The sequence below is a fragment of the Ananas comosus genome, linkage group 9, assembly GCF_001540865.1.
Source record: "Ananas comosus cultivar F153 linkage group 9, ASM154086v1, whole genome shotgun sequence".
Classification (NCBI taxonomy): Eukaryota; Viridiplantae; Streptophyta; class Magnoliopsida; order Poales; family Bromeliaceae; genus Ananas; species Ananas comosus.
In genome coordinates, this window is record NC_033629.1 from 1,862,150 (window position 1) to 1,881,242 (window position 19,093).

Sequence of the window (19,093 nt, forward strand, 5' to 3'; positions counted from 1 at the left end):
AGTTCTTTTTCTCATTTAATCGAACAAAGAGTAAAAGCAAATTATATTATTCTTATACCCCGAGATTGTAAATTTGTAACGAATCGATGTCAAAGTTCATTAGAACCAAACCCGGAACAACATTAGACTACTCAGTTGCGCCCTAACAGTATAAATTTACAACTAGTACTTTTTCTCATTCAATCGAACAGATTTAAAAAATAGAAAAAAAATTAAGAAAAATTAAAAAAAAATGAATCTGTTTTGTACATCAAAAAAAGTAAAAAAATATGATAAAAAATAATATGAAAAGATTTTATTTTACTCTTTTTTAAAAATAATTTATTTAAATAAAAATAGATTATGTAAATATATTAATTAGGAATTTTTGGGCCGTGTCAGAGTTGGTGTTCGGCCCGTTAAATAAGGTCGGCTTCGGCTTCGTCCCGTCCGCGGCTTCCTCTAGAGAGAGAGGGAGACCAAAAAAACAAAGAGAGAGAGAGAGAGAGAGAGAGAGAGAGAGAGAGGGGATATGGCGACGAATTCGCCACCACCAGGTTCGTGATCTCCTTCCTCTCAATCCGAACCCTAGAAACTTCCTTTCAATTCCGTGGGTTTTGGGCCCTCTGAACGATTTGTTAGTGTAAGAATCGATCGATTAGGGTTTCGATTAGGGAGCGAGTTCTCTGTTGTTGGACATGGGCAGAGCCGCAAAATCGCCGCAGAGTAACTATTAGGGTTAGCTGGATTTGGATCGACGCTTTTGAGCCGCGGTTTTGTAATCTTCCGTGTCTTGCTTTCGATTGGGGAACAACATTTGTAGAGATTTGAGTTTAATTTGATCTTTTAGACGGGGGAAAGAACACTGAAATTTGAGTTTAGTTAGCTCAAATTGAACGCAGAAGCTCGTGCAAGTCGATTGTTTGGAAACATTAGTAGTTACTGTGCTTTCAACCGACTTTTGATGATTTGAAATGATTTCAACAAGTGTAAGCAAATCAGGTGTTCGGAAAAATCGGCGTGGTAGAATGTGCTTTAGGTTGCTGATTTGAGTCAAACTGCTGTGATTAAATTGCTGTTTGAGTTCCTTGAAACCAATCATATCAATATCCTCCCATGCATGTTGTAATTTTGCGACCAGCGATGATTTACTGGTCAGGTTTGGTCTTCCTAAATGATAATTCAGTAGTCTCTCTTGTTTATACAAATGGCAGATTTAGACAGCAATTAGCTTGCCGTGTGTTAGAAACTATCCGAGTGTTATAGTTTGTTTGCACATTCATGTGTTATTTCCCTCGGACTATTAATCGTTCCCTATTCTTGGGCTTCATTGCGATTTAATCATTTTATACCCCGCGTGCTTCTATCCATTTTAGGCATTCCAAGCTCAGTGAATGTTATGCCCTGCAGGTAATACACTATTCAAACCCCCGTCTTCTGGCAGCACTAGTGATGTTGTTGAAGCCTCTGGAACCGCAAAACCCGGAGAAATTGTTCCAACTACAGAGAGAAGTGTCTCGAATGTAAACAACACTGTCGTGAGACCTGTGCCGCCAAGGCCTTGGCAGCAAAACTATGGAAATACATATGGAGGTAATTTCTTAAATGGCTTAAATGCAAAATATCAAACCTCGAAAATATTGCGATTTGCACTTTGTTCCCTGAAAAGAGCTAAAAAAACTACATGTAATCCCCACAATTTTTAGACTGTTACCACTTAAAATCGGGTTATAGCACTGAAATAGGTCTTATGGATACGTTCGTTCATATCTAAATTTTTCCTGCAATTCTTGGACGGAAAATATAACAAGGGAGTGAACTTTCAACAGTCTATATGGTAAATGCTGTGGGTCAAGTCAAACGTATGTTTTACTTTTCGTAGGGGCAAAGCTGCAAAGGGTGAAGTCGCAAATTTATGATACTTTCAAGAGTGTCTTCTGCATTTAACACTTCTCAAATTGAGATATTTAAGTATGTAACCCTGCAAAGTTATCTATTGCATGTATATTCCTGCAAAACCTGTCATTTCATACATGCCCTTTAGTAGCTTAATTTTTTACAAATATATTGTTGTTCTTAGCATCTTTCTTTGAAGAAATCATTTGCTGATGCAAAGACAACTCCACTCTATGAATCAGATGATTCCTCAATTTAGTATAAGATTATTTTTGATAGAAACATATTTGACCTAAGTATATATTTATTTTATTTGATGATTTTTCAAGATATTTATGTAAAATCCTCTCTAATATTTAGATCCTCTTTACATTCTAGCACCACTTGCAGGTTATGGGGGTTATGGATCTGGCATGTATGGTTCTGGCGGATACGGAGGAGGATCATATGGCAGTGGGCTCTATGGGAGTAGCATGTATTCAGGGTACGGGGGTTTATACGGGAACACTGGAATGTATAGCGGGGGCATGTACAACAGTGGGTTTGGAGGTCCCATGGGTGGTTATGGGATGGGCATGGGTGGTCCCTACAATAATCAGGATCCTAATAATCCAGGCCCTCCATCGCCCCCAGGCTTTTGGATGTCCTTCCTACGTGTGGTAAGATGATATTCTCCTGTTATCACTCTACTCTGTTGTTCTTCTTTTGATTTTATTTTTTAGATTTTTGAGTTTTCTGCTGCTGATTCCATCAATGACTTCTAAGTTAGCATTAATGGTCAAGCCTAATACATTGTAAGAGAAATGTACTGTAGCCCTCTGAAGTATCATGCTATAACGGATGACAGTCCATATTTTCACAAGTTGGAAAATTACTAGGGGCTTCAACCTACAACCTATTCCCTTTTTTCGTCGATTTTCTTTTGAGGTTGGCAGGTGGCTGCCATGTGACGTTTTAGAGTTATGTTTTACCCTTCTTCCTTTGAACGACTAGATGAGTTTAGGTGCATTTGAATAAATTATTTATATTTGACTGATGGCTGTCACAACTGATGGCAACAATGGTCGATGATTGATTGAAAATGATCGATTGTTCGCGGGATTCTTTTTTCCCCTTGAAATTTTGAAAGCTCAGGTGGCCATCTATAGAAGTGCAATAGTTGATGGGATCTCCTATTATTCCCAACAATATTGCTGTTTTTTTTTTTAAATTTTTTTTTCTGGCATACGATTGCATTTCCTTGTCCTTCAAGGTGTGAATGTATGATTGCTAGGTATTCTCTTATTCTTATGGATGATGTCGAGCTGTTTTCACCTTTTTTGCTGCTGCATTTTTTAGATCGATTGTGCATCTTTAGAGTGCTGTGTCTGACCATATTGCATTCAGCTACAAGTATCTAGAAGTCATCAGTTGCTGTTGTTAAGTAAATCTCAAAGATCCCTGTTAACATTTTTAAGATTCTTTATTTTTGTTTTTGAGTTTATCTTTCCATATTTTTCGTGCCATTTTAATTTATCTATGGTGTTGGTTACAGATGCATGGTGTTGTTAATTTCTTTGGCCGAATTGCTATGCTTATAGACCAGAACACCCAAGCATTTCACATGTTTATGTCTGCTCTTCTACAGGTACTCTTTCCAGCTTCCTTGTTTTCCTACTTTTTCATTACATCATGATTTTTTCTCCTAACTTGAAACATTTGGGGTTATGCTCGGCTAATTGGAGCTTTTGAAAAAGTGCTGTTCGAGTGGAACTGTTCAAGCAACTATTGTTTTTTTTTTGGGGGGTTAAAATCTCCTCAGCTGCTTCTTGCTGCAGCAAAACCAGCAGCTCTAAATTTTCGCCTCAGTTTTTGCTAGGCCAAGCTTATTTATTCTTTCTATCACAGCAAAAGCTTTTTTTTCTTCGTGTTACCTGAATTCTCGGTTTTCGGAGGCCTGTACCTTTTGGATTAAAACTTTTCGGAAGCCAGGCTGAACATGCATCGCTAACTGCTAGACGTTCTTACTCATGCAGCTTTTCGATCGTTCTGGTTTACTATACGGTGAGCTCGCAAGATTTGTTTTACGCATATTAGGGGTGAAGACAAAGCCCGGGAAGGCTCATGTTCCGGGGCCCGGTGAAGTCCCAGCTTTCGTGGGACAAGGCGGTCGCTTTATCGAGGCACCGAAAGACAATGGCGGTTCGTGGGACAATGTTTGGGGTGGTGATGTTAAGAGAGAGAGCTAAATGCAGGAATAGTTCGTCCTCTTTTCTGCCCTTGATCAGAAGAGAGAAGTTCTGCTCGGATCTCATATGCATGCATAACTGTTGTTATGAGACGGAGCCAGTTACGGAGGGAAGAAAATGCATACATGTTTTATCTTTGACAATCTCAAATACTTGATGTATGTTTCATAAATCTCTACGCACTAGATTGCTTGGGTAAGGGCTATTACTTTGATTAATAACTTAAAATCTCAATAAGAAATGTCACGACGTCTCATTTTACTCCTCTTTCTGCAAGAAGATTGTAAAATTGTTCTGTCATTTTTAGTTGAAAACATAATAACATATGTTCATAGCTTTTTAAGTTGATATTGTCCACATGAATTTTTTGCCCCCTCCCCCAAAAAAAAAACAAAGATCTTGTTTGAGTTCTTTGCACACAAGTGATAACTTTAGGGCCTAAGTTTAAATATATATATAAGATAATACTGGGGCTGTTTATTTCCTCGGTGATGTATGTACCATTTAATACTTTTCTCCTTTTTAAAATTTTATTGTGTAATCATTCATCTTCTCTTTAATCTTTTTCTCCTCTCATGTGTTGATGATTGGAGACTTTTTATTGTGGTGGTGTAATGGTGTTGGGTACTTCTTTTTTTTGTATTTTTTTTTGGAATTTTTGGGATGTGGAGTGGATTTAGATGACGTTTGTGGATGAGCAAGCAGTTGTTAGAGAAAAGCCATTTTTCCACCTCAGCCTCCAAAAGCTCATCCAAAACAAAAACCACCCAAAAAAATATAAAAACTTCCACATCCATGTTACCTTTCTTTGTCTTTTGTGTGAAAATGTATGCAGAGCCCCTCACCTATAGAATATTTTGAACTAGATCCAAAAATCTTTTTGTTCGGATATGAGAACCCCTTCCACGATCGGCTATTTTGAAAATGACCCGTAAACACTTCGTAACTTATTATTATTTTGATTTTATTTTTTTGGTCATTTTAGGAAAGATCTTTATCAAAATTAATAACCTCATTAACTATCAAGCGTTTGAACAAAATTTCTACCAATTAAATAATAGTTGAACCATTATACTGAATGTACTGATTAATTTGATGCATTTAAAGTTACGGAGCATCTCCGTACATATTTATTTTTTAAAAAATATCTCAGCCTTTATTTGCATTGATTTGAGTTATTTTAGTGAGTTAACTTGAATCTTTTTTTTCAAATTTCAAGTTAATTTATTTTATTTGCTAAATAATATTTATTTTATTAATAATTAGTTGAGCAATTAATCTTAATAATATTTTTTTTTAATTCGATTGACTTAAATAACGCAAACCAAAACAAATCAATAACAGTCCTCGAAGGTTTTAAGGCGCGTATTTCAGAAACGCCATTAGTTGTGGGATCTCCTTGCAATTTTACCTTGTCTTCATGTACGACCCTCTCTCTCTCTCTCCTCTCTCCTCTCTCCAACAAACCACCACCATCTCACATTCCCAAACGCATAAATCACTTTATCCACCCCCACTCTCTCCTCACTTCTCCTTCTCCAAGAAATCAGGGTATCATTCTCATACTATTATTTTTTTTTTTAATTTTTTCTCTTAATTATGATCCTCTTCTTTCTCTTTATTCAATTTGGTTATTGATTTTCTATTAAAATTATTTCTGAGTCATTTTTATCCGATCGATCTGTTAACAAACACGGTACGTCAGACAGGCAGATTGACGCATAGATTAAATTTTTGTACTGTAAGTCATGCACGTGAGAGAAAGTGTTAAGATTATTTTCGCACGATTTTCTTTTTTTTTTAACAATTCCCATCTGGGTTTTGGTCATTTAATGCTGCAGCATGCATGCATGCATGCAGCTGAGTAATTTTCATGTTGTTGTGTCACCCTGAAATTAGCTTTATTCTATTTATTAATCATCTAGCTTTTCAGAATTTCCTGTAGAGCATTTGGGATTGTGGGATAATACATAGCTTCATCAACCAACATGGAGGTCACCAATGTTATGGAGTATGAGGCCATAGCCAAGCAGAAGTTGCCCAAGATGGTCTTTGACTACTATGCCTCTGGTGCTGAGGACCAGTGGACTCTCAAGGAGAACAGGGAGGCTTTTTCAAGGATTCTGTAAGCTCCTCATCTTCTTATTCAACACCTTATCTTACATATGTACAACTTACTGACACGCCGTTATCTGATAGCTTTGGTTTTTAACCGGGAGCGGTATGTTTGTCATAGTATCAGAGCAAGATGTTTTGTGTTTCTCTTGAAAGATAAAAGAATCTTTTTAGGATCCTAATTTTGTGTAATTTTTTTCCCATTGTAGTCAAAATCCGTTTGTATGTAGGAGATCAGATTATTTCATATGGTATCAGAGTAAAAGATTCTGTTTTTTAAACATTTTTAGGATCTCCTTTTCAAATAAAGAAAAAGAATCTTTTAAGGGTCAGAGTAGGAGATCTTTTATTTAGGCATTATCGGGCTCGTAGTGTCAGGTAAAAAGTTCGCGCATTTGGCTTGTGGTCGAAATCAGCTGCGTGTGAGAAAAAGTGTTAGATATAAAATAGTCAAACGCTGTTCTCTAGTAAGTTAAGCTTTTACAGAAAAAGTGCTTAGTTCCTGCCTTTGATTGTATTTGGTGCTGCTTCTGCTTCCCATGGACTGCCTTTTTTGTGCTTTCTCTTTTGGGTTCTTCGCCTTTTCGTTTGATGGATAAGTTGAACAAACTGATTCCTCTGCTTAAAAGTTGCTTACTTTACCAATAGAAGCTACATGAATCTTCTTTGGCAACTGAGTATTAGATTCTTGTAAATATGAATGCGAAATGTTCGTCATTATTCCTATAAGAACTGCACTTGTAATTTACCAGACACAAATACAAATCTTGCTCTCGTTCTTTGGAGTGTTCCTTAAGAGAATCTCGTTTCTAACTTCTACAAAAAGCATAAGAATTGCTACATATCTTGTCCTTTGTCATGTATCTCCTAACAATTTATTTCTCTTTGCCTGAAATATACTTTTAGATTTTCTCATTCTTTAGCCATATCCTTTACGGTTTCGGCCGTGAAGTTTGGCCGTTGCTTTGTAGATGTGGTGGATGCATGTTTCTAGTTGACCACAATTCCTCTTTACTTCCTAGTGGTGAAATTGTTCACTCCTGGGGATTTAGCTTTTTGCCTGTGTATAGCTTGGTGCAAATTTTAGTTGCTGTTTATGACGTAGCTAATTCAAATAAAACATGTGGTTCTTTTTCTTTCTTTTTGTTTTTTGGTGGAAAGGTAAAGCACATTTTTTCTATTGTGGTTTTGGTTACTCAATTAGTTCTTTTAAGTTCTTGTGAAGCCACTGAGACCAAGAAAATATCAGGCGCTATGTGGTCGGTCCTGGAGAAAAATATTATACTTATTAATTCATCGAGTTTTGACCAGGTTTCGCCCGCGCATTCTCATAGATGTTTCCAAAATTGACATGACCACGACCGTTTTGGGATTCAAGATTTCGATGCCGATTATGATTGCTCCTACTGCCATGCAGAAAATGGCCCACCCCGATGGTATGTTAAATGTTCCAACATGTATTTGTAGCCCAATTCAACTTGGTTTATCAGAATATCCGACTCTTATCCTGTAATCACAAATCAAATTGTAGAACTTTGATCTTACTTTATGTTGATTGCTAAAGGTTAGGTAGATTTCAGAATTTTTTTTGACCCCCCTTATGCTTCCAACGAGAAGTGTTAGACCATATTAACTTGATCAAGCCTTTTATTTTTGCCTCAGGGGAGTATGCAACTGCAAGAGCAGCATCAGCAGCTAACACTATTATGGTTCGTCACCATTATCCTATCTCATGTTTCCTATGGCTTAATATTTTGAAGTTTCGCTGTTTCACCAACGTGAGCTATTAATAAACATATGCAAACTTCGCTGAGTGGTTTTTTTTTAAAAAAGTACCTTATTCTTCACTGCTTATTATAGACCTCTTTTGCAAGAATAGCATTGAGGACCCAATGGAATTTTAGCTCTCACAAGCACATTTTTGTGTGAGTGTACAGATATCCATTTTGGATTTTTTTTTTTTTTTGGGTGTTATCTGCATACTTCTAAATTGGCTTGCTGAAGCGCTTTTCTCTACTCCCTACGATGTCGCATATTATGATTTTCAAAATTCAGTCGCTTTAGGATGATTCTGTGTTAGCACTGCAATAGTCCATTAGTTGCTGGAATTTGCTAATTGAAGGGTGTTCCACATCTAAATCTCTTAAGATTCTTTTCCCAGTATCTTTTTGCAGTTTTAGCTTTTGAAGTACTTACTATCGGTTCCTGTTTCCTTTCTAGACACTCTCATCATGGGCTACTTCCAGTGTTGAAGAGGTTGCCTCCACCGGGCCAGGAATTCGCTTCTTCCAGCTATATGTAAGTATATTTTTGCATTCATTTAAGTACTTCTTTGGGTATATCTATGAAACCACTTTCCATGTGAATTTATATAATCATCACTCATTGTTTAATTTACATCTTGTTAGGTCTACAAAGACCGGAATGTAGTCGCGCAGCTGGTTAGAAGAGCCGAAAGGGCGGGGTTCAAAGCAATAGCTCTTACTGTGGATACTCCAAGACTTGGTCGCAGAGAAGCGGACATTAAGAACAGGTATATATGTACTCTTGCATGCAATGACTCCATTTCTCTCAGAGCGTCTATCAGAAGGTATCTGCTTTTGTATTTAAGTGCGTGGATGAATGGCTGCTTAATGCGTGATGCCTTTCGTTAGGTTAATGATTTCCAAATCCCCTCAATATGATTCTTCTCTTTTGCTTCTTTTTTAGAAGTAAATTTTTTTTTTTCTTTATACCACAGTTACATGGCTCAATTCGGTGAAAAAGACATGGTTCTTTTCAGTATATTATCCATGATTTGAATCAAAAGAATTCTTCGAGTTCAGTTATGCTGTTCTTGGTTACATGCTAATTCGACCACCACTTTTAGTTGAGATGTTACTGCATTGTATTTTCTTTAGTATTTTTTTTTTTTTTTCAGAGATTTGAACCTCTAAATGAGTTGTGTCACACAGATTTGTTTTACCACCATTTTTGACCCTGAAGAATTTTGAGGGTTTGGACCTCGGAAAGATGGATAAAGTAAGTATTTATTGTAAATACAATTTGATCCTTTCTCATCCCTTCTTACGTTTTTATATATTTATTTTGTGTACAGAGTAATGACTCTGGGTTGGCGTCCTATGTAGCTGGCCAAATCGATCGCTCGTTGAGCTGGAAGGTATGTTAACTTATTTACTCACCACGCGCGATAGTGTTGCACTAAATACCTTTCATGTATTTATCGTAAACTATTGCCACAACAAATATAAAAGCAAGCTTTTATATTACAACACTCTTACTCACTTATGAAGGGATTGTCGGTTATGCTGTTCACATAGAATGATTGTTTTGGATTTGGCAGGACGTGAAGTGGTTGCAGACGATCACTTCCATGCCGATTTTAGTCAAAGGGGTTCTCACGGCGGAGGACGGTAAGAATCTCATTTTGGTTTTCCTTCTTTGCCGAATCAATTTCCTCCGTGACTTCATCTTAATCCATGAATTTGCAGCTAGGCTGGCCGTACAATCTGGTGCCGCTGGCATTATTGTGTCCAACCATGGAGCTCGTCAGCTCGACTACGTTCCTGCTACCATCAGTGCTCTAGAAGAGGCAAGCTTCTCTCAACATGTGTTGTATGATTTCGTTTTGATTACGGCTTGGTTTTGAAAGTAAAATGGCATTGATGTTTTGTTTGGAAAAACTGCGTGTTTTTTCTGAGATTTAAATGTTGGACTTGCGATTTGTTACTGATGTGTGGTGGGATATTCAGGTTGTGAAAGCTGCTCAGGGACGAATTCCTGTTTTTCTCGATGGCGGTGTTCGTCGTGGGACCGATGTATTCAAGGCTCTAGCTTTGGGAGCTTCTGGCGTATTTGTAAGTAGAAATTAGAATGCCTTAATTCAGTAGTTTATTCAAAAATCCCCATAAAATCAATGCAAGAACATTATGACCATTATTGATCAGATTTTCAGTTTTAGCAATCTAGCTGCCTTGAAGCTCTTTTTCTGAAAATTGAAGGAGGATGCCTCATGAATGTTTTTTAGCTTTCAACTGTAACAATAATGCTGAAGTTGGCACTCTTTTTAGACAGTAGACTGAAAGAAAGGATTCCTTGCGACGTAAAGCAACCTTCAGGATAAATTGTTAAGACTGAAACTCTGAGAATGTAGCTGAAACCGGGATCAAATTCTGCGGACAAAATTTGTAATCTACTGTGTTAACTAGGATTGCTGATCATATACTGCGCATTATAAGGATCAATTTCGCTATAAATTTATAGATTGGGAGGCCTGTGGTGTTCTCTTTGGCTGCCGAAGGCGAGGCCGGTGTGAGAAAGGTCCTCCAGATGCTTCGCGACGAGTTCGAGCTCACCATGGCGTTAAGCGGATGCACCTCGCTCAAAGATATCACTCGCAACCACATTATCACCGAGTCCGACAAGTACCGCACCGTATCCAGGTTATAATTAAGCCACCAAAATAACCACCATTCATTCCTCTGTAACAAAAGAGCTACATATAATCTCTTGGTTATGAATGGACTTTAATTATTCGAGTGAAGGAAATTGAGTGGATTCCAGGGACCCTATCTACAAGTTTCAACTGATGACAATGGAACATACTTTTATTAACTGATTGGCATCAGTCATGAAATTTGATGTATATTCTTCTGATTACATATTGAAATGCATAAGTTAATGTCAGCTTCTGTTGAAATATGATGCTTAATTTTGTATTTTAAGATTTACATATATTTCTCTTTCGAATTGTCTATTTACCTTGGAGTGTTTTTGGTTGTTTGCACTTACTACATGCAAACTTAAACATTTTTGTTTGCTTTGCTGTAATTACAGCTACATGCTGTAGTTTGACTTGTGATCAAAAGACTCAAATTGCTACATCGTGAACTACGTCCAAATCTGACGTAGTTGGAGATGCAGTACTTGAAGAGTGTAACTTTACCTGCTCTGCTCGCTTTTTAAATAAAAAGAGTAACTTTTTATTTTTGAGGGGGTAATCCTAATCATATCATATATAATGTAATGAAATCTATAACATAATTCTCAATTACGAGCAACCAAATAAAGTTTTTTAATTGCATCACTTTTCGTGTTCATATTGCTACACGAGTTAAATGCAGATATACCTACCATATCTTCAACTGCACGCATCTTTAATAGTAACTAGTGTAATGACCCGCGCTTCGCGGCGGGAGGTCATCTTTAATAGTAACTAGTGTAATGACCCACGCTTCGCGGCGGGAGGTCGTAACATTAAGAGCTAATAATATGACTGTAATTATATTTATTTATTACGAAACATACAGATATACATAACATTCACATTATGTAAGATAACTAAATATATACTATAGATTATCTAATATGATGTAATGTCTTTGATAATGCAAATATAATTGATAAAACAGTTCTTAGATCATTATGGCCTAGCGGTTCCACTTGATTTCTTGCGGGTATGAATCATATATATATATATATATATAGTCCGGCTATGGTGCTTGTAAAAGCACCAAGCACTTTGTGCTTGTAAATTTTTTACCGTTAGATCTATGCCTTTGATCATTTTTACCCGTTAGATTATACTATTCAACCAACAACCCACTCAACCCTAGGGGGCTCACATCATCCTAACCACGCATTCCTTAATCCAAGGGCCGAAATCTTACAAGCACCAAAGACTTGGTACTTTTAAAAGTATAGGAGCTCAAATATATATATATATATATATATATATATATATATATATATATATATATATATATATATATATATATATATATATATATATATATAATATTTTAAAAATATTAATACTTACAAACGTGGCTTTTTCGCTACAGCAGATGTTTCAATAGGCAAATCACTATCGTTCCTTGACAAAATACTGCAAGTCAATAATTTTTTTTTTTGAACAGGCAGAATATTAATTATTATATTTTTTTTCCCACAGACAGAACATCTTGATTGGCTTTCGGTAGGACTATATTCGCCAATAGTATTTTCCACTTGAGCACTATTTTTAACAGGTATAATAAGTTGATTTTCAGAAGTGGCCGTACTATTAAATTCCTTTGCAATATGATTATTCTAAATCTCCTGTTTTGATTCCAAGTATACTATAAATTATTTGTAAATTGTCTTTTACTTTGCTAACTCCAATAAAAATAGTATCTCACGCACAACATAAACTTTTCTCTTATAAAATTTTTCATACTACACAGCATATTTCTTGCCCTCTTGCTTTTTTTCTTAACTTTCTCTATATATAGCAATATTGTTTAACATCATACACAGGGTTCATGAAACAAAAAATTGCATAGTACATAGAATATTTTTTGTACTTTTGCTATCTTTCTTATTATTACAATGCATGCATCTTCCCCCCCAACTCTTTCTACTCATAGCCCATGTGAGTCCATGCATGTCACTTGAACATAGCCCATGTGGGTCCATGTGAGGGAGAGAACATGTGAGAGAGAAAGAAAATCCACCATGTGGTTCGACGGAGAAACGACATTTGGTTTCAAACTTCAGTATAGAGTTTAATGCTTAGACTCCACATCAACTAGAGATTATTTTGGGTTGGATCTAGAAATATTGGCAAAGTCAATTAGTGGTGCTTGTCACCAGTCCTAAAAGTCAAAAATAATTAAATCCTCCAAAACCATGTTTCTTTTGTTGACATATCTTTTGGAAAGTTTTTTTTGAGAAATAGGTAGCAATATCTTTTGGAAAGTTATGTATGTGACATCCACATTAAGCTGGTGTTCAATTTCTATTCTCTAAAAATTCTGTAGCAGCACTTCTTTACCAGTTTTGGAATATGTTGTGTCATAGAAACTGTAAATTTGAAAAATATTTCGAAAACTTTAAAAAGCCCAAATTTTTCTACAAATTTCGTACTGATTTGACAACTCAATTAGAATACTATTAATAGTATATGACTTGTAATTACTATCCATTTTTTTTTACCATCGGATCATATTACTATTCCACCAAACCCTCACTAAATCCTGCATACGCAATGGTTAAAAAGTGGATATTAAATACTATTCATGTACTATTAACTCCTGATTTGGGATAATTAACTTCAAAAATTTCTCTCCACTGTGGAAAAGTAATAATTAAATTAATAGTAACAAACAAACCGACCGTTCCTAGCATATGGTGAAGTATTTGATTGTTGGTATTCGAGATTCCAAATTCCAAGCCTAGTTGCTTAATATTTCTACCTGAGTTCATTTCTTAAACAAATCTCAAGATTATTTTATCACAAGAAGCTGTAATGAGTATTTGGATTTGCAAGCTCAAAGTTTTAGTTGAAAACTTCTACTTACGGCTACAATAAAAGATTATTAGAGAGGTTTCGACCAAAAAAAAAAAAAAAAGAAAGGTAAATTATTAATTAATGGTTTTTATATTTTCGACTAAGTTTGTTTGGTAACAGTTCTTCTACAGAAGCTTCAATGTACGTAGCTTATCAAGCCCTAAGTTGCAAGTGTCAACACCAAACATTGATTACTCTTCCACTAACCCAACATTAATTGGAAGCATATGTATGAAATTTCCCATTTGGAACATCTTAGAATGAAAGATGTCATATATTTCACATGTTCAACGTATTTGGGATATGTGGAATTAGGTAACATTATCAGTATACTTCGCCCCATTCTTGAATCTTAGCCAGTTAGATCCACATGCATAAAGAAAGGAAAAAATGCACTCTATATAGAAATTAAGGAGACTCTTTTTTGGAAAGTTTAAACCAATATAGTTTTTAAAAATTAAGAAATATTCTTTAGATTTCTAGATAAATTCTAAGATTGTTTTCTACTATTTGGATCTTGTTGGGTAACAATGGTGCATATATAGTAAAGTTAGTACTAAAACTCTTTTATTCGCAAAGTTTCTAAATTCGATTCGTATATATTTGCATCTATTATTTTGTTATTCTTTTTTTATTACCTCGTTAGATATTATTATCTCATCACACAATGTAAGCAAATTCTAAATTGTTTTCTATTAGATCGAATCGACTTTTGGGTAACACTATCAACTCTTTTTGGTTAGGACGAATTTTGTTTGTAGTTTATTTTCTTTTAATTTTCCTCCTTTTTTCTTCTACTTTGGCGTGTAAAGGGTAGGGTTCTTCAACTGTTTAGTAATTAAGTGCACGCATTATACTTTTTCTAAAGTTTAGGGTGATATAATACATGGTATTAAATTTGGACACAACACACCACCTAACATATATACAATATTGCACACGTGAATGGCAAAGGCCAATTAGTTTAGTGGTTCAACGTGTTTTGGACCAAACCACTCAATTACTTATTCTTTTCCACAACAATTAATTCCACCTTTTTGATATTTATATTTATTTCTACTTTTTGGAAAATTAGAGGCACATTTTATTAGTTAGCTTTCATTTTCTTGATTAGAAAGAGACACGAGATCATATCTGAGTGATATGTTTTTTTTTTTTTTTTTCTAATTTATTTTATTTTATTTTTTCTCAAGAAAACTAATTGTATACTATTCTAATTAATTAAGAAGGGCATTTAAGAATCATATATAAATTGATTGTAACTGTGGTTTAACAAGTAAATTGTTAATTACCAATAGCAAGTAAATTTTCACCAAATGAGATCTTTTAATTCAATCTCACAAATCATATAAGTAATAGTCCCAAACAATTGGAATTAATAAAATTAGAATAATGGAGTAATAATAGGATCATTTTGAAGCCAATAATAGAGCATATAAATAAAGGGACCGGCCAAGGAGTTACCGAGCACATATCGAACCTACACGGTACACAAGCGCAGCTAAAATAAGATCTTTTGTAGAAAAGAATGTGTATAAGAATACATAATTTATACAGTTCGGCCAACAATATGTCAACTTAGCAACGTTCACGGATGAGACCTTCTTAATGCGTTCTCTGGTTAATCCACATACTACAACAAAAATGATATATAGCGACACCTTTAAATATAGGTATAGGTCAAAAAATATTGTTGGCTAAATTACCGACACTTTTTAAAAGTGTTGCTATATGTGAGATCGCCTTAATATTTGGCACATACTTTTCTAGCGACTTGTGGCAGAGAGACACGTAGCGATCGTAGCTCTCTACGGTCTCTACGAGATTCTCGTGGCCGAACTCCAGCCGTCGAAACTCTACATCGTCGGCTGTAGCGGCGGAGGAGGAGAAGAGGAGATGGTAATTTTTTTTTTTCCTTTTTTCTATTTCTAATCGGGCCGAGTAGACTGGGTGGGGTTGGCTGAGTAGATGAACTTTTTGTTTTTGATTGGATTTAGCTTTATATTTAGTTCTTAGTAGATTTTTTTAAAAAAATTTGATATAAATGAGACACTTACACAAAAGTGTCCTAAAATGTGTCTCTATAACCTAATTTCGTCATGTGTTTCTATAACTTAATTCTGTTATAGTGACAACATAAAAGTCTTTAACTTTTTCACCATAATATTGATTTGAAATATGGTTTTACATAAATCCAACGATAAAATTCTCTAAAAAGTGCATCCAAACATTGCAAGTGGGGAAAAAAGAAAACTTTGTTACTTCAAAACAAAATATTTTGTCAAAAATACTATGTTTTTACAAAGTTTCCAAACAACCCCTAATTACATACGATATTTTAGGATACTAACTAATGCCTGACTCTATTAATTTCTAGTATATATTCATCAAATCACAATCAGCTAAAACAAGTATCTAAACAACCCAAAAATAATCAAAAAAAAGAAAAAGGAGGGGGAAAAAAAAATCTAAGCAACATTGTTATCTATGGTTATAGGGAGAGATTGCATTTATTCTTGTTTTTCTCTTCTGAAGAAACCGTTGCAGCGACCGCTTCATCGAAAGCCCCGAATTCGATAACTGTGAATTTTGCAGATTCGGAGCCAGATTTTTTCTTTGCTGTAGCTGTGATTGTTGTTGGTATTGTTGAATTTGGTTGCAGTTGCTTTTGCTGATATTTCTATTTTCTTTTTCCTCCATTTCTCGTCTCGCCATCGATATAATAGCTCGCGCCTGTTCAAAAAAAGAAAAAAAAAGAAAGAACAAAACCATTAATATAAATAAAAAGTAGAAATTACTATAGATTGTCATCTGAATTGTAAAAAATTTAAATAAACTATGTAAAATAAAACGATGAATTCAATCTCACGAGAATCAAATGAAATCAATGATTCAAATGGTATAGGGTGTCGAAGGTAAAATACTTTTAAACTATTAGAGTAATTGATTGATTCGCACGGCAACTTTTTATGTGATCTTAGGTTTTCTTGATTTGATTAATTGAAATATTTAGGGTGTGTTTGGTTCCATGTAAAATTTTAATCATCAAAAGAAATTTTCAGAGGAAAAAAAGTTTTACACTCTTTAATTAATGTTTAGTTTGTAGAAAAAAATATTAGTTTTTTTATTACGGTTGTTTGATTGAAAGGCAAAAAAATATAAATAAATAAAAAATTAATATATGTATTTTTTTTCTTATTTTATATATTATCTGATCCGCGTGTTTTTTATACCAATTTTTGCTTTCCGCGGACGCATGATGGAAAACGAAAACGGGATTTTTATCCGGAGAATCTATAAAAAATTTTTAATTTTTTTTTTTTTTTTTACAAGCAAGCAGATATTGGAAAAAAAATTTTCAATAAAAAAATTTCGAAGTGATTTTACAGTAAACCAAGAACACTCTTAGGGAATTTAGATTTTTTTTTTCAAGTTTACATTAGTTTTTAAAGTTTACAATTTTAGGTGGATCTTGAGTAGAAAACAAGTTGGACAAGAGCTCTAACAATTTCAAACTTTAATATATAACAAAAAAATCAAACACATGTCATGCACTAATAATTAAAATTAGTAAATTGAAGCGTGTTTTCTACGTGATGTGTTGACTCGTTCTAGTCAAGGTCAAAAACATACAACTCGGGCCTTTTTATTATTTTTTTTTTTTTGGAGGTGATAAAGAAAGAAGGTGGAGAGTGGTCGGAATATGTCCACGTTGGCAGGTTTACTAATTCTTTAATTAATCACTAAGAAAACTTCAAAATCAGCCATTGGCCAATCGCCAACCGCCACCTGTCCTTATTCTATTTATCCTTTTACTTAGTATGCACCTTGTAGACAATTTTTTTTTTTTAGAAAAAAAAAGAATACGCGATTTACAAAAAAAAAAAAAAAATTTTGATGAATAAGATATTCTCCAAGTTTCACATGAAATGTATTAATGTGTTACATATAGATTAATTTGTACGGTACAGATCAACATATTAATAGATATAATAGTACTATAGATACCTCAAACACTGTGGATTCAATATTCTCCCACAATTATTGATGAGCATTTATAATATTTCATTAGTTAGATCCCTACATGAATCCCCTAAATAAACATCCCAATACAGTGTTCAAAAGGTTTAAATGTGCTATACAAAGGATTAAGTGAGGATTTTTTTTTCCCCTTTTTCTTTATTTTCCAATTATATGTGTGGCAACACAAGATATATATATATATATATATATATATATATATATATAAAGATATATATATATATATATATATATATATATATATAAAACAAATATTGAAAAAAAAAGAGAGAAGTAAACATATATAGCTAGCTGAAACTGGATGGATGGGCAAACCTGAATCTCCGTCACGTCGCAGACGCAAATCTGGCCGTCGTAGAAGATCGTGATCTTATTCTCCGCCCGCTGCTGCTGCTGTTGCTGCTGCTGCTGCTGCTGCTGCTGCTGCTGCGGCAGCGACGACTGCCGATATCCGACTTTGTTTTCGCGAGACCATCTCTTCTCCCTACATGATTTCAATATGCGTAACCTCATTAGAAACAAATCAAAATTTTACACTGGGCATTAGCAATTAAAGGAAATAAGAGATTGAAGCGCATGACATACCTGCTAGTTTTGACACAGTTGTTATCGTTGTTGTCGCTGCTGCCGCTGCCGCTGCCGAGTCGGAGGCTGAGCTCCGGAATATCGTGATCCGATATCCCTCCCATTCTTTCTTTCTTTCTTTCTCCTCCTTGTTCTTATTGGAATGTTGGTTGAGAATTGGTAATGGAGATATGAGGAATTTGAAAGAATGAGAATGTATTTATATTTATATATACAATATCGATATGCGTTGTATGTGAAAGACGCGGGAGACAGCGCGGCAAAGCAACGTGGAGAACGCGGTCATCATTTGCAATTTTTTTTCTTTTTTTTTGGGGGAGGTTTTTGTCGGCATGAATGGCACGTGGATCACTAGAATAAGTAATTAATGTCTGTATTCGGTGTATCCGTACATATCGTGCACTACTTTTTCTTTCCCATAAGAGAAAAAAAATATTGTAGGGCGAAAAAAGAAAGGATATTTAATTTAGTTTGTTCGGCGTGAAAGAGAATAAAAGAAGAAAGCAAAAGATAAAAGTACATAAAAAAATAAATTATGTTGTTCGGCCATTATATATACTTTCTCTTATTTATCACATCAAATTTAAAATATAGATCGAAAAAAAAAAAAAAAAAATAAAAAATATTTACTGTTTAAAAAATTTAAGACATATCTTACGTATTAATTAATTGTATTAAGAAAGAAACCCACTATTATAAGGCTCTAGGGTTGTGAAAAGCTTTCTGAAATATACTTGGTTTCAGATGCTTTAATTTCAACTATCCTATTATTTGTAAAAAAAATTATTTTTATTAAATAATTAGTTTCAAATATACATGTGATGGAGATATTGCTCTATGAAAGTGGTAAAGGGGGCACGTATTACTTATATTACAGTTCTGTGCGTCGAAAAATATTATATGTAAAATTATCCGTAAG

The 19,093-nt window shown here is 34.6% G+C and overlaps 3 protein-coding genes across 8 annotated transcripts; 2 read left to right on the forward strand and 1 right to left on the reverse strand.

Moving 5' to 3' along the window:
• On the forward strand, window positions 393–4,446 carry LOC109715831 (peroxisomal membrane protein 13-like). Of its 2 annotated transcripts, none has more exons than XM_020241024.1 (5): window positions 393–536; window positions 1,390–1,572; window positions 2,254–2,534; window positions 3,410–3,502; window positions 3,891–4,446. In XM_020241024.1, the coding sequence occupies exons 1-5, from the start codon at window positions 512–514 to the stop codon at window positions 4,101–4,103; spliced, it is 795 nt and encodes a 264-aa protein (XP_020096613.1). In that variant the 5' UTR covers window positions 393–511; the 3' UTR covers window positions 4,104–4,446. The 2 variants fall into 2 exon arrangements, with proteins under 2 accessions (XP_020096613.1, XP_020096614.1); XM_020241025.1 differs by having other exon boundaries at window positions 394–536; window positions 2,266–2,534.
• On the forward strand, window positions 5,539–10,919 carry LOC109715484 (peroxisomal (S)-2-hydroxy-acid oxidase GLO1). Of its 4 annotated transcripts, none has more exons than XM_020240513.1 (12): window positions 5,539–5,654; window positions 6,037–6,228; window positions 7,530–7,654; window positions 7,881–7,927; window positions 8,439–8,516; window positions 8,627–8,751; window positions 9,173–9,239; window positions 9,316–9,378; window positions 9,562–9,631; window positions 9,710–9,810; window positions 9,971–10,075; window positions 10,482–10,667. In XM_020240513.1, the coding sequence occupies exons 2-12, from the start codon at window positions 6,092–6,094 to the stop codon at window positions 10,665–10,667; spliced, it is 1,104 nt and encodes a 367-aa protein (XP_020096102.1). In that variant the 5' UTR covers window positions 5,539–5,654; window positions 6,037–6,091. The 4 variants fall into 4 exon arrangements, with proteins under 4 accessions (XP_020096102.1, XP_020096104.1, XP_020096103.1 ...); XM_020240515.1 differs by having other exon boundaries at window positions 5,563–5,654; window positions 6,049–6,228; XM_020240514.1 differs by lacking the exon at window positions 5,539–5,654 and adding an exon at window positions 5,714–5,799.
• Window positions 15,896–18,438, reverse strand: LOC109715041 (protein TIFY 5A-like). 2 transcript variants are annotated; one of them, XM_020239826.1, is made up of 3 exons: window positions 18,175–18,366; window positions 17,905–18,073; window positions 15,896–16,281 (listed from the first exon to the last, which is right to left on the reverse strand). In XM_020239826.1, exons 1-3 carry the CDS (start codon window positions 18,276–18,278, stop codon window positions 16,030–16,032), a joined length of 525 nt encoding a protein of 174 aa, XP_020095415.1. In that variant the 5' UTR covers window positions 18,279–18,366; the 3' UTR covers window positions 15,896–16,029. The 2 variants fall into 2 exon arrangements, with proteins under 2 accessions (XP_020095415.1, XP_020095416.1); XM_020239827.1 differs by lacking the exon at window positions 15,896–16,281 and adding an exon at window positions 17,192–17,763 and having other exon boundaries at window positions 17,820–18,073; window positions 18,175–18,438.